At 26.7% G+C, this 14,980-nt stretch overlaps 1 protein-coding gene across 2 annotated transcripts in view; it reads right to left on the bottom strand.

Moving 5' to 3' along the window:
- The window catches only part of Chd1 (chromodomain-helicase-DNA-binding protein 1), a 122,905-nt gene that overhangs the window by 28,816 nt on the left and 79,109 nt on the right, over positions 1 to 14,980 (bottom strand). For both annotated transcript variants that reach the window (XM_075360112.1, XM_075360113.1), the window contains exons 18-22: positions 14,850 to 14,979; positions 12,055 to 12,203; positions 10,081 to 10,279; positions 9,231 to 9,390; positions 6,724 to 6,970 (exon numbers count right to left, since the gene is read on the bottom strand). In XM_075360112.1, the coding sequence (XP_075216227.1) occupies positions 6,724 to 6,970; positions 9,231 to 9,390; positions 10,081 to 10,279; positions 12,055 to 12,203; positions 14,850 to 14,979 (885 nt within the window). The remainder of the gene's footprint in view (positions 1 to 6,723; positions 6,971 to 9,230; positions 9,391 to 10,080; positions 10,280 to 12,054; positions 12,204 to 14,849; position 14,980) is intronic.

Here is a 14,980-nt window from a genome sequence, read left to right as displayed (position 1 = left end):
CATCATCATCATGGGCGCTTGTAGGCATATAGATGTTAACAATCGTTGTCGGTTTAGGTTTTGATTTTATCCTTATTACAATGATTCTATAGCTATGCGTCTTGAAATACTCCACTCTCCTCCCTATCTTCTTGTTCATCACGAAACCTACTCCTGCCTGCCCATTATTTGACACTGAGTTAATTTTCATGATATTACATATAATTTAACCTTTTATCTGGTACAACTAAAAATTAATAATTTAAAAATGAAATTATTTTTACTTTACATATACATACATATAGCTAGCTATAGGAAAATATTCTTCATGTATACGATCTTCTGGGAAACTTCAACAGTCTAAATTATTTCATTATTTTATCTTTATTCACAAATAACACTTTTTGTGTTTGCAGCTCATTTTTTAATGTATTAATGTCCTTTTCATAATATATATATTTTTTTCATAAGTCTTTGTTTACTATTGTGATTTAGAAGTAATAATTAAAAATTATTACTTCTAAATAAATGAGTTTAAAAAGATTGTTTTCATAATTAATTATTATTGTTTTTGTAATATAAAAGCGAGGTATGGCAGTATGGCATACCTCACAAGCATACATATAATTTGTCAGTATAGCAGGTAGTGAAGAAAAAAATTAATTTACTTTTTTTTAATAATCAGATGATGTAAAATTAGATACTGAATAAGTCGTACAAATAAAATTTTTATATGTTTTTTACATCAATTAACAAATGATAGTTCTGGGGTTTCTTACAGAAAATTAAATAACTACTAAATTAGATGATTTTACCAATCTCTTAAATGATAAATCATTGCTAACATAACCGTTGAAACAAACTAGTACTTTGTGTAACATCAAGAATAAATGATTATCACAGTTGACACTAACAAAAGATGGTCTAAAAAAAACTGTGAATATGTACTTATGTGTAATTATGTTGATCTCAAAGAATAATAATTTTTTCATTGATGATTAACTCATTGACTGCCAAACCTGTAAATATACGAATTTGCTTTCTTTTGTTTTAAATTGGCACCTTGTAGGATTGCCAACATATTTCTAGTTATATTGGTGTAAATATTTTACAAAGTAATGAAATCAAGTAAACTGTGGACACATATCAAACCTTTGTTTTGACGGACACCACTGTTCAGTATTGATGTTACTCGTGCATCTTTGTTGAAAAAATTCAATAATTTTTTCATGTCCTAGAATAAGTAAATCTTTATCTGTAGCAGAAATTCTGTTCAAATACAAAAAATGAAAAAAGGTCTAAAGAATCTGGATATATGACTAGTGAATGTAATGTGCGATTTGTGGTACCTTGTTTTAGCAGTTATGACGAAACAGAAATTTTGACAAAGCGTATGTTATTTTTATTTAGTTGTGCATATCAGTTGAATTTTAATTTAAAAAATTAATTTTAATAAATACAGTTAAAAAAATTCTTCATAAAAACCCAGCATAGTGATGAATATAATCTCATAAAATCAGGTAGTTATGGGCTAAAAAGTAACAATTTAAGAGTTAATTTGTGCTAGATAGTATAGTAGTATTCAGTTTATTTTTTCAGTACAAATTTTAAACTATCTCTTTAACAAATTTCAAATAACAGAATAACTAATTTCAATTAATTTAAAACAATAAAAATAACAAATGGATTATCTTTACTCCTTACAATACACCCTTACTTTTTTCTGAGTATGTAAAATTACTTTTCTTTCTACTTAATGTACTAGGGTTACAGGAGCACAAGAAAATTTGTCACTCATACTAAAGAGTAAAGAAATTAAGTAGTAATGGGATACTATAATTATCTATTATTTAACACACATATTAATTACATGAAGAAAAAACTTATACAGAATACAGGAAGTATTTTTATTAATAATGAAATGTTAAGTTAACCTCATAAGTTTAGTAAGGCTTTTTCTGTATCACTGTCATTGTCATTATTGTAATTATTAATGCACAGTTATAGCAATTTGGAGCATGTCTGCTTTAATATTATAAAATTTTAAAGAACACACCTTAACACTGAATTATGAAACAAAATGAAAATAGATCTTAAAATTGTTATAACAACCAGAAAGACTATAGTTTCTAGTTGCCGTAGAAATAAGTAAAGAAAAAAATTAGTTTACCATTATCACAAAAAAAAAAAATTAGTAATAAATTTCAGAATATTTTAATAGAAAAGATACTCAAAATAATTTATTATAAAATTGGCACATTATTGAATGACAGTACTGAATCAGCAATTATGGCAACAGGTTCAACCGAAATCATAAATACTGCTATAATAAATTTAAATAACAATGAAAAATTTAATGAGAACCAAATTTATAAAGACTGTGATAATTGTGACTCTCCATTAAAAGAAGATGCGACAGACAGTGAACTACTGGAAAACACAGAGTTTCCTGTGATAACTAAAAAATCAGGGAGACATCAACTACATCCATTTTCAACAGCATCAATAATGACTTTGGTGGCAAGCAATGATAATATACCTGAGAAAGTAATAAAGAATGAGTTATTGACAAATGATACCAAAACTCTGGAACATGAAAGCAGCATGTTACTGATTGATGATGGAACACAATCAGATTCTGTTTTGCCAATTTTCCCAGTAGTTACAAAAAAAGCCGGACGGCATCAAATGCATCCATTTTCAACTGCAACATCATTTCCTACAACAAGTTCAACAAGTGTAACTGAAGTTCCTAAGATAGATGAACCAACAGCTTCGAATAAACGAGGTACTTTAAGCAGAATGTTCAAAAATTTAAAAGGAGCAAATAAAAATTTTCAAGATTGTTCTGAAAGTTTTGAAAAAGAAATTAAATCAGAAGACATACCACAACAACTAGAAGGAAGCACAACAAAAAGTTCCACAATAGGTAAAATGTTAAATAAAATGAACAGTGTATCCAAAGAGAGCAAAACTAATATATCAAAAGCTTTACATCGCATCAGTGATGTATTTTCTGGTGGAAAATCAAGTAAAAAGGAAGAAAATATAGGAAAATCGAGTCAGTTATCAAATATGATGGCTAAGGAAAAATGTGCTTCATTAACCAGAAAAGTTTCCAGTTTAGGATCCCACTTTTCTAGATTGAGTGTATCTCAAGCAGGGGAAAACACCAATGAACAAAAACAGAATAGAAATGACAATGGTCCATCAGAAGGAAAAACTGTACCTCTTGGAAATAGATTAGCGAATCTGAATGGAAAGTCATCAACATTGGGCAGAAAAATAACAAATATTTCATCACACTTTCAAGCTCAAACAATTCCATACTCTGGATCTGGTGAAGTAGCAAATGTTGCTATGAAAAATGGAAGCATAGAGTCTGCATGTGAAGGGCAACAAATTGGTTAAAACAGCTGAAATCTGCCATATTATAAAAACAATAACATTAAGAAACTACTTATTCGAATTACCATTCTAATAATGTCAATATTTAATCTTACAATTCAAAATACTAAGGTTTGTTATTGGCTTTATAAATTTTAAAATTTAACTTTTCTAAAGAAAAAATTATAATTATGGAAGTAATTACAAATTTATAAGTGAAGGAATATATATGCAATTTTAATAATCATAAAAAACAAAAAAAAATAATTACACCTCTTGTTCTGTTATTGTGCATTTTTATACATAATAAATAAATTTCTAGCCAAATTACTATAAGCATTCTTACATAATTTAATCATTATTTTAATCAGAAAAATTTAAATATGTACAACTAATTTTAGCATTACTTTTGACAACTATTTATATAAAACAACTTGTATAATATTTGTTAAAAGGTTTCCATAAAACTTATTTTACATTTTTATCCATAAAATAATTACACTGTTGGTTAAAAATAAGTTGAATAAATATACAGAGAGTGTATTACAGAAGTTCTCCTTCTGTTAATGAAGGAATGTATTACAATTTTACTTTAACTAAACAACAAAATAAATAATTTTTTCTTTTATCAATGTTCTAAAAATTAATTTTTGTACTACTATACATTTATATATAAATATTAGCTATTTTTAATAAGAAAATGAAAAATAAATAATGTTTTGTTTTAAAATTTGTTAAAATTAATATATTTACATTTTAAAATATCTAAGCATTAGTTTCAACAGAATATTTCTGATAATTGAACAATACGCCATACACAATTTTCACAAAATGTAAAGGTTAACAAAGAAATTTATGAATATACAGAACAAATGAATTAATTTCAAAATAAGGTCTATATTAATTATGTGGTGCTGGATGATACCACCACCACATAAGCTTCTGCACTTATTTTCAAGGTAACTTGTAAAGCATCAGTTAATTTGGGAAATTATACAGATGTTTAAGGGTCATTTAGGCTAATAATTAGAGTAATTAAAAATTTTGCAAACATAATGAAGGAAAGTTGTAATTACCTATTCATATGAAAAAATTTTCAAATATAAGTTAAAAAAAATTTTAAAATGTGGGTATTCATCAGTTTAAAAATAAGGAAACGGCCTAAGATGACAAGATCAACTCTACACTGAGCTATTTATGTCCAACAAACATACAAAACTTTTGCAGGTGCCAATTTTAAATCACTAAATTATCAAGATGTTGTGGTTAAACTAAAAAATTCATACGGAGCAACAGGATGTAATATGTCACTAAACATTCATTTCCATAATTAAAAATTAGATTTTCCCATAAACCTAGGAAAAATAAAACAAGATATTTTAATAATGGATAACTGGTACAAATGTAAATGGAACAGTAATATGCCAACAGATTTTAACAACAGAAGATGCTCTCCTAATGAATCGATTTAACATTTTCAAAATGCATTTGAAAGTTTGAGTGCTTTTTTATATGACTAAATTTTCAAGTATCTAGAAACTTTATTAAGGCTCTACACAATTTGGAAAAACAGAATTTTTTAAATCTGGATTGCAAAATTATTGTCCAATTATTGGACTGATTTTGTTGAAATTTGGTGTATTACTTTATCATATCATAAAGTTCTTTGAGGCAAAATTTGAAGGTCTTATGTATAACAACTTGAAACAAATTTCCCCCAATTGTTTGTTTCATTATTTTGACAGTTATTGCTAATTTTGCATCAATAATATATTTTTTTTATTATGATATTTTATCATATGATATTTTTTTGACCTATGATATTGTGCATAAAATTTAATACCAAAACTTCTTTCTCTCTTGATCTTTTTTCTAAAATGAACAGTTATTGAGTTATCTAGGGAAATAGGTGAAAAAGTGGATATTTTGCTTAATAAAAATTTAAGCACACCTTTTTCAACTGGCACATAGCAAAATAATAATTTCTAATGATACTCTGGAGGCATTAAAGAAAAAATTAGCATCATACAGAAAAAAATCCATATGCCAATTTTAAAATATACACTGCCTGGACTACTACTGATATTACAAAACTCAGTAACAAATGCCCTATCATTTTTTGCCAATTGCCGTTGTTGAGTATTTTTATTGCTATGTCAATGTGTTTATAACAACATGTAGTGATTGAATTTTTAACAGTGGATAAAGTGAATGCTAGTATCATTCATCATTGTTTATAAACCATTTATGATGATAACACTGTTGATCCAAGTACTACAATTAGGTGTGCAATAAAAGTTTGTGCATTAGAATCTGAAACGAATATTAAGAATGAATCTCATATTGGTCAACCAGTTTTTGTAATTGATGAGAAGCACCAAAAGAGGTTAAACACCTGTACATCTGGTGTTTCTAGAACACCTTAGGAGATTGTGTTATATTTGACAATCCATGGAACCAATAATTCAACACTAATACTATGCCACACACATTGCATTTATCCGCCAAAGCTCTTTTGAAATTGAAATTTGAATCTCTTCAACACCTTACTTACAAGATTTGGTGCTGTACAATTTTCACTTTTCTGTAATTAAAAGAGGGGCATATTAATTAAAGGTGTCCATTTCACTACAAATGATGAATGAAAAACTGAGAATTCACCATTGTGAGAAGTGTATAACTGAAAATGGTGACTAAGAAATATTTGCTTCATTTACCAATTATGAGCGACTGCACGTTATGTTTCAACCCTCCCTTGAAAATGGAGACCTTTTATTACTTTTAAAATAAATTTTTAAATGTTTAATTTCTTTTAAACTATGAATTATAGAAAAATTATAATTATAAATCTGTACTTGTAAAAAAAAGTACAGCAGAAAAAGATGTCATGTAGACAAAAAAAATTTGTATATCATTATAATTATTCCCTAACTATTCTTTATCTGTCTCACCAGACAGAACTTTCAGAATTTTTCTGAGGCTTTTAATTCTTAATCAATAACTCTAATACACTTGCAAATGAACTATAAAATTTAAACTGGAAAATTCCAATAAAAAATTTGGTGGTATGGTCTGAATTTATTTCAATAACAGCGAAATTACGACACTTATAAAAAACAGATTTGAGTTATCAGTGATAAATACATAAGAATGAAGTACAATGACTCACAATTATAATCTAAAATCAATATTATGCTCTCTGCATTCCTAATGTTGATTACCAAATCTTTTTTTACAAATGGTAAAATTAATACAAATTATTTATTAGAATTCATGCACTTCAGATTTAACTATATATAATTTTATTTGGATTATTTTATTAATCACAGCAAAGAAATTAATAAATTATTCACTTACCGATGACGAGCTATTGTTCTTTGAGTCAATATGTTTTCTTAATATCTTAAGAAGATATTCAGTTCGAGTTTGCAAATGCTTAGCTTGAGGTTTTTTATCTTCATTTGGAAGTATTTTATCACTAATACCTAATGAAGGATCCATTTTGACTGCTTCCCATGATCCCATGCCATACTGATGTATACCTCTAAGTAATGCACTATCTTCAGCTTTATCCCATTCTACGTCAAAATTAGCAGGTTTAACTCTGAAAAAAAATTTCAGTTAAAGGTAAAAATAGCTCTGTTTAAACTTGATAAATCACTTAATAAATCTGATATCAATATATGCAAACTTATCAGACCCAAAATATTAACAATTACAGAAAAACAGAATCAACATCATCAACTGTTTACATATAAACAGTTTTTTATGTATACCATAAAAAAAGAATCATTTAACTAACATAACAGGCAGTGACTAGAGAGTTTAGTTCTTTATAATTTAATTATTTAATAAAGTTTTTTTATGAGTGTGGTTTATTTTTAATTGTGTTAAAATTTTTGATTTTATTTAAGTAAGATTTTTTTTTGTATTAGACTTCCTAAAAACTTGATTAAAATTACTAATATTCTGTTTTGAATAAGTTAAATCCATAAAAATTTAATTAATGTTCCTTAGAATTTAAATATTAAAAAGCAATGGGATGCTTTTAAAATTCAATATTTCAAACTTAAAAAATAAATACTAGTACATTATGGTTAATGTAATGCAATAAGGCAGGGCAATTTTTAACAGAAACATCCATTTTGACCATCCTGAATCCTTTTTGACTAGTTTTGATGTGACGTCTGTATGTACGTATGTATCTTGCATAACTCAAAAATGATTAGCTGTAGGATGTTGAAATTTTGGATTTAGGACTGTTTAACATCTAGTTGTGCACCTCCCCTCTTTTAATTACAATCTACTAAACTAAAAGTGTCAAAAATGCCCAAAATCCAAAAAAAGTGGATTTTGGACTTGTTCGTAACTGCAATAACACGCACTCATTGAGAGCGTTTCAATGATATATCATACGAGGTACTTATTTTCATTGGTTCCAGAGTTCTAGCCAAATAAAATCGTAATTAATGAAATATTTGGATCTTACAAGGGGAAGACACATAGGTTTGAATCTGACAATATACTTTTTTTTTAATTTAAATAAATAGATTATTTACCTATAGTTGTAAAAAAATATAAAAAATTATCAAAGTTATTAATGAAATAAAATTTTATGTACTTTTCATTTAAAAAATATGTGTATATGTAATTTAATAGGCGTACAAGGAAGTCATGTAGTGTCTACATTAGATTTTTAACATTAAGTTAGAACATACTAAACTTGTAAAAAGTATAACTATGTTGGCAAGGCATTTATTAACACTGCCCTTATCTTGTAATATGAGTTTTACTATGAGTTTTCTTGTAATACGAGTACACACATTAACAATCCTTTGTTTAAATTATTACAAAACAGACCCTTAAAAAAATTATTCACTTTTTATTTCTTGATTAATAAAAATTTAAATAACTAGTTTTTGCACGATTTAGTCTTTCAACTTACATTTATGTATACTTTTTTTTTTGAAGGGAAGGAAGGTACATTATGTTTATACTTCTGCCTGTTTGCTTTTTGTGTTATCTAGAATGATGCTTCTAAACTGTACAAAACCTATACTGGCTTGTAAAGAACAATACCAAAATTATGGGTATACTATTGACAAAATAATTTTAAATTGAGGTTTTAATCTAGCCTATAGTGGAGCTATGATTGTGCAACTGTGCACTTTTACTGGATCAGCTGATTAGAATCCCACAAACACTATGGTAGTCAACTAATAGTTGCTTAGCCCACAAATGTTTCTTTGATAGAGCTTTCTAAAACATTCAAGATAGTACCAATATTTCCAATACGATCTGTATGGTAAAACATTAAGAAATATAAAGAAAGCTAGCAAGTTAAAATATAAAGATTAAACTGTGTAAGAAAACAAATGGTTGTGTATTCTTATATATATGTTAATTTTTTTTTGTATAAAATATAAAACCTCTCAATTGAAGTCTAGAAACTAAATTTTTCAGAGTGATTTCGTTCAATCCTTCAATTAACAATTATAATTTAGTATGCATATTTATTATTAAGGTATATTTAGATTTAGAAATAAAAGTAAAATAAAATGAGAGCAATTATTTTGGTTGTCATACTATTTAATGATCCAAAACTGAAACAAAAAAGTCCTTTCTACTAACAAATGAATTATCTTCACTCCTTACAATACACACTCACTTTTTTCTGAGTATGTAAAATTACTTTCTACTCGATGTCATTAACAATTTGGGTTAACTTCTTGAAAACCTCAGCGCCTTATTATGTTTGCATACCAAACCAAGGTATACTTTAACAGAAGTTATATGTTTGCCTCATAGAAATAATAATAAATGTTCTGGTACTATATAATGTTACATAAAATTAAAAACCTTACCTTAATTCTAGTATCCATTTGTTTCTTTCTTCAGGATTTGCTGGTAACTCTAAATCTAAGGGTTCCAATTCTTTCTCACAAGCCAATAGGCTTTTGGCATTAACAGAGACACCTCCAAGTTTCAATGAAGGCCCTCTTCCTCTTTTTTTTGCAGCAGGTCCTGTAACATAAAAAAAGTTAATAAATTTCTTCTCTTTTACCTCAACAAAAAAGTTCACAGCTTATTATAAACTTCAAATTGAGCATCACTGACAAAAGATTAGCATCTTGATCTCTAGCCTCATTCAATCATTTAAAATGTTCTAAAATTCTATACAATCTTATACATTTATACGCTCTCTTACACTTAAATCAAATTCCACAGTTCTTTAATGCACTACACTAAGATTTTGAAGGGAATGACCAATATCAATTATGACAATATCAGAACTATAACAAAATCACTAATTTTTAAATAGAAATTTTAATTTTGAGTGATCAAGAACCTTTTTTGGTTCTCTACATTGAGTTATATCTGATCTTTGTAGGTATCTATTAATGAAAACAACTTTTTCACATATTTTGGTGAGTTTTTTTAAACAGATTTTTGTACAAAAGAACACAAAATTTCTTCTACTAAAATTAAAAAAATGCAGACAATGTGAAATCTTTTATTGGAAACATACATTTTTATTTTCAATAAATTTGTAAATCTAATAAAAATATATCAAAACTTGAGAAATTAAACTTTGCAAAATGGTGGTTGGATATATATATATATATTTTAAAAAGTATACTTCAGGAGAATTAAGTCTCATTATATCCACCTTAGTACAGTCAGAAGTAAAATTTATAGGACAGGTACAGATACCTTGTTGACTATCTTCTATTTCATTCTCTTTCTGAGCTGTCTGTTCACCGATTGATGCTAAACATCTCTCATGAAGCATTTCACCCAGTTTCCTTAGTTCAGCTAAAGGTTTTTCTTGCAGTTCAGCATCACAGGCAACAGCTTCAAGTCTCTTAAGAGGAGCAGGGAACTTCTTGTAACTTCTAACAAATCTACGAATCTATTAACAGTAAAATAATAAAACAATGAATACAGATAGATATAAATACAGAGGAGGTATTTTTTTCATTATTGCTGAACATATTTTAATCTATTAAAAATATGCTTAAACAGTGATAAAATTAAAAATTCGAAGTCAATGATATTTTGTAAATCTCAACAAAGAGTATCTGTCAGATATTTTTCTGTAATGTTCCATTTTACGTAAAAAGTAATTTATGTTATTTATTTTACATTAACTAATAACACCTTTAAAGTGTACAAGTATAGTTTTCCACACAGGTGCTATCTCTTAATTCTGGTTGTTAAATTTATGTAGTAGCTATAGTTTACTTTCCCAACTACAGCGATAACAGGAAAATACACAGATCATTTGAAAAAATTTAAGGAAATTGGTCAAGTTTTGTGCCTTTAAAAAAAATTGTGAAAATTTTTTTTTCTTAATGCTCCCAATTCTAAACAAATGTGTGTATATATTTTAGTTTCAATTTGGTTTTATAACTCTGACCTTGATCAACTCTTGTTAACAGATTTTCTTTAAACTTTATAGTCAAATATTTTACCTTCATAGGGAAGAATGTATAAAATTTTTATAAAAAAATTTGAAAAAGGGGTGGGCATGTTTTGGCTGAAATAAAATTTAATCTCTTACTGGGGCACTTTAGTATTCTTACAAAAGTGAAGTTTTTTATAGAGATCAAAATTACAAAACATTTTCATTTAATATGTATATACACTCTCCCCACAAAAAATGACTACATATTTTTCTTTTTTAGCTATTGTTTCACAAAAGGAGTTATTGAGGGTATTTTGCAACTATATTTTCTACATTAACAATAGGCCTTTAAACCATTATAAAAGTTTTTGCCCATCTCACTCCAATGGTCTGTGGTAAGAAATATAAATATATATATATTTAATTTAAATATTTTTAAAATTAAATTAATTAAATTTAATTATATATTTTCATTTTAAATTTATACTCATCTCACAAAAGTTACTAATTGCATTGAAAATAAACTTTTAATATATCTTGTAGAAAAAAATTAGCCAAAAATTTTTTCCCTGTTCCTTATCTTTGTATTTTTGAAACAACTTTAAAAACTTCTTTTTTAAAATTTATTATTGCTTAAGGATCATTTTTTAAAACTGATTTTACTCAAATGCTTCTTAAGTATGGGAGCTACACAAAATAGAATTTTTTTTTTGTTTTTCAAGAAAAAAAAACAATAGTCCCACTGTTCAACTTTCATTAAGTTCTCCACAAGATTAGAAATAATCAGATTTCTATTTTATTTATTTAACTATGTATCATAAAATTAGTAGTAAATATTATTATATAAAAATGAGAAAAGTTTCTTTCAACAAAAAGGAATTACTTAATCATAAAGATACAACCAGAGCTTAAAATAATTTAATTATGACAGAAAGTTATTTCAAAAATGAATTGCATAACTTAACTGGCTATGTTGGTCTATACAATTCATGGCCAGTTTTTCCTACTACTTGGAAAACATATTTTCATGATTCAATATCTATATACAGATTCATGATAAATTAAAAAAACAATTAGTTTACTGCACACCGTGTTAACTGATCTCAACTGTACAGCAAATAAACAAAATGTTACAGCAAGAATAAAATTCTCTTGAAAATTTTGTTTCCAAAATATATTTTTAAACCAGCAGTTATATCACAACAAGCTATTACTAACAAAGTAGATTTTAATTATGTTCAAAATCTTGTCTGATGAATATATTTTTGTTTACAACATACCTCAGCATCGGTAAATCCCTTAATAACTTCTTTCTTTACACCAGGAGGACGTCCTCTCTTTCTTGGTCGTTCATCGTCTGATCCTTCTTCACTGGATTCAGATTCTTCTCCTCTTTTTCTCCTTTTACGACCTCTGCCACTACCCTCTCCTGAAAATCAGATAAAACAAATATCAAATTTATCATTCATAAAAACTTAACATTTTTTTACTAATTTTATTACATTGTTCTTAAATGAGCACATATTTTTTCACAAATGTATAACTTGCTTACATTTACTGTAAACCTTAGATATATTGTAATTTCAGCTTTTAATTGTAAATAAAAGGATTATAACAATATCATGTGGAATAAGTTTGCAAGTTTATAAATATATTTAACTCTGTTAACATATTTCTTATGCCAAAAAATACTCAATAATAAATAAATACAAATTAGCAAATTATACCATGAAATAAAAATTAATTTTAAACTTACCATGGGAATAGATAATAAAATCATGCCTTATAAAAACACAAAATCACAATCTGAATAAATAGATACAGTTTCATAATTTCTTGTTTCACTAATTTACTTTAGACATAAATTGACCTCAGAAAGGGTTAAGAGCAGTGCCAAAATACAAATACACTACACATCCAAATTTTCAAATTAAATATTGGAACTCTACCAAAATACTTTTGATACATCGTTTTCTATCTTCTCAAGCAAAAAAATATTTATTACTACTGGTTGATAATTTTATAATTAGCACAATTGTTAATAACATAGAAAAACTCATAGAAATAAAAATTACATTGAAATAACATATTAAATTTTTTGTAACATATAACTTGGAAAGAACATGAATAATTGTAAGTGTGTGTATGTATTCAAGTACTTCATTAACATTTTGATCACTGTGTAAATAGAATTTATTATTAAACGAAATATAAACAATCAAAACACAGTAAAGAGATAAGTTAAATAAACCTATCATATTAATATGATAAGTTTAAATTATCTAAGTAACTAACCCAAGCATTTAAAATTGACATAAAAAAAAGGTTAAATGAGCAAAAACTATATCATTAAAAAGAATTCATATATTTTTATACACACAAAGTTTAAAATTTATCAATGAAGTAAATTTATAAATCTAAGATAAAATGGTTAAATATTTTATTCTGCTTAAGTCAAAATTAACAAAAGGGAATTTTCAGAGTTTACATGGAAGGATCAAAGAGAATAGTGAAAACCTTTATCACAGATGCAAAACAAAATAAAAAAGACATCATAGTTTATGCAAATGGCCAAAAAAAACTATTTTAAATAATCTATATATATATATATATATATATACATAAAGAAGTTGATTTTCTTTTTTGAAATGCAAGATTAAGGACCCCATAGGTGTACAAAAAAACTAATTTGGCAAAAAGTTTCTACTTATTGCAAGGGTGGTTTTTATGTTTTTTTTTTAATTCTCTTAATTATCCGGTCATTCTCTTATTCTATAATTCAGTTATATCTACAAGATGGTATGAACAATTTTAAAAATGAAAAAGGGTTAATTTTTTACTAAGTTGAGTGCTAACGTTTGCATAAAAATGTCTGTTGGATCATTCGGTTATCTGTTTTTTTCCAAAATTTATTAATATCTCTGGAACGATACAACCAATTTAAAAAATTCAAATACCATATTTGTTAGCAGTACAAGGGCTAATGTTAAAATTATGAAATAGAAATAAGATATTAAAATGAATAATTAAAGTACTGAAAAAACAAATAAAAATCTTTTAATTACAGTAATTTTTGTAATACAGTTAATGTGAGGCAAGCAAAAATTAATCACGTCTTGAAAAAAATTTCAGGACTATAAAAAAATGCATGTACCTCATGCAATTACTTTGTAAAATTTTAATGAATTTTATAACAAAGTTAAAATTAAGAGGGTCCAGGAGGCAGAAGTTCCCTGGCTTGATGGTTGGGCGAGTGAAGTGAGCCCTGACCGGCTAGTACTGATATAAAAATATTTTTCTAGTAATAAATAAATAAAATCCATGCAGAATAAATTAAAAATTTCATTTAAATTGCAATTTGTTATATTTACTTACACATTAAATACTTAATAATAGACTTTAGAGAATGTAGGATATATTATGTAAAAATTTAACAATAGAGTAAAATTGTTTTTGTGTCAAAGAAAATACTTAAAACTTAATTTTAAACAAATTTATTACAGATTCCTTAAAATAGTTACACATTTATTTTGGTTGACTGTTTCATAAGATTTCCAGAATTCCCCAGATATCTTTTGTAGCTTTGTTGAGTTGGGATCTATAGGCAGTTGCATCACTTGTTAGCTAGTCAAATGTGTATAGTTAACTGCTAGGCCAGATATACAAATTGGAACCACCAAAAAAATGGTTTGATGGAACTGAAGTGGCAACATCAAGATATAACTTGTTTGGAATGACCTTGAACTACCATCCTTCCACATAAAAAAGTCCCTCTAGTCACTTATATGCATAAATTTATTAAAACTGTAAACGGAAGCAAAATATTCCTTTTCTTGTAGGCCGAAATATCATATGAAGTAAGATGTTCTTCTGTTGTCTGCTTTGACAGAAGCAAATTTAGTTATAATACAAATTATTTTTTTTGTTCTTAACAAAGGTAGCAGCAAACGCATAAAATTACAGAAAGTTTGAAAGAATTCTATGTACATTTATATTCTTAATAATTAAATGTTTAACAGCAAAACATTTTTCTCTAGTTTATACACATTACTACTCTTTTTTAAACAACACATACCATCACTATCAGACTGGTTAATTTGTTGCAGAGTTTTTCTACTTCTAGGAGGAAGGTAAAGATCTTCCATTTCTTTGGCTTTTTCTTCTTCTTCTACTTTCTGCCGGAAAGCTTCTGGAATTATTTCATCC

The sequence above is a fragment of the Lycorma delicatula genome, chromosome 3 (genome assembly GCF_047948215.1).
Source record: "Lycorma delicatula isolate Av1 chromosome 3, ASM4794821v1, whole genome shotgun sequence".
Lineage (NCBI taxonomy): Eukaryota > Metazoa > Arthropoda > Insecta > Hemiptera > Fulgoridae > Lycorma > Lycorma delicatula.
This window is presented reverse-complemented; position numbering and strand designations above follow the sequence as displayed.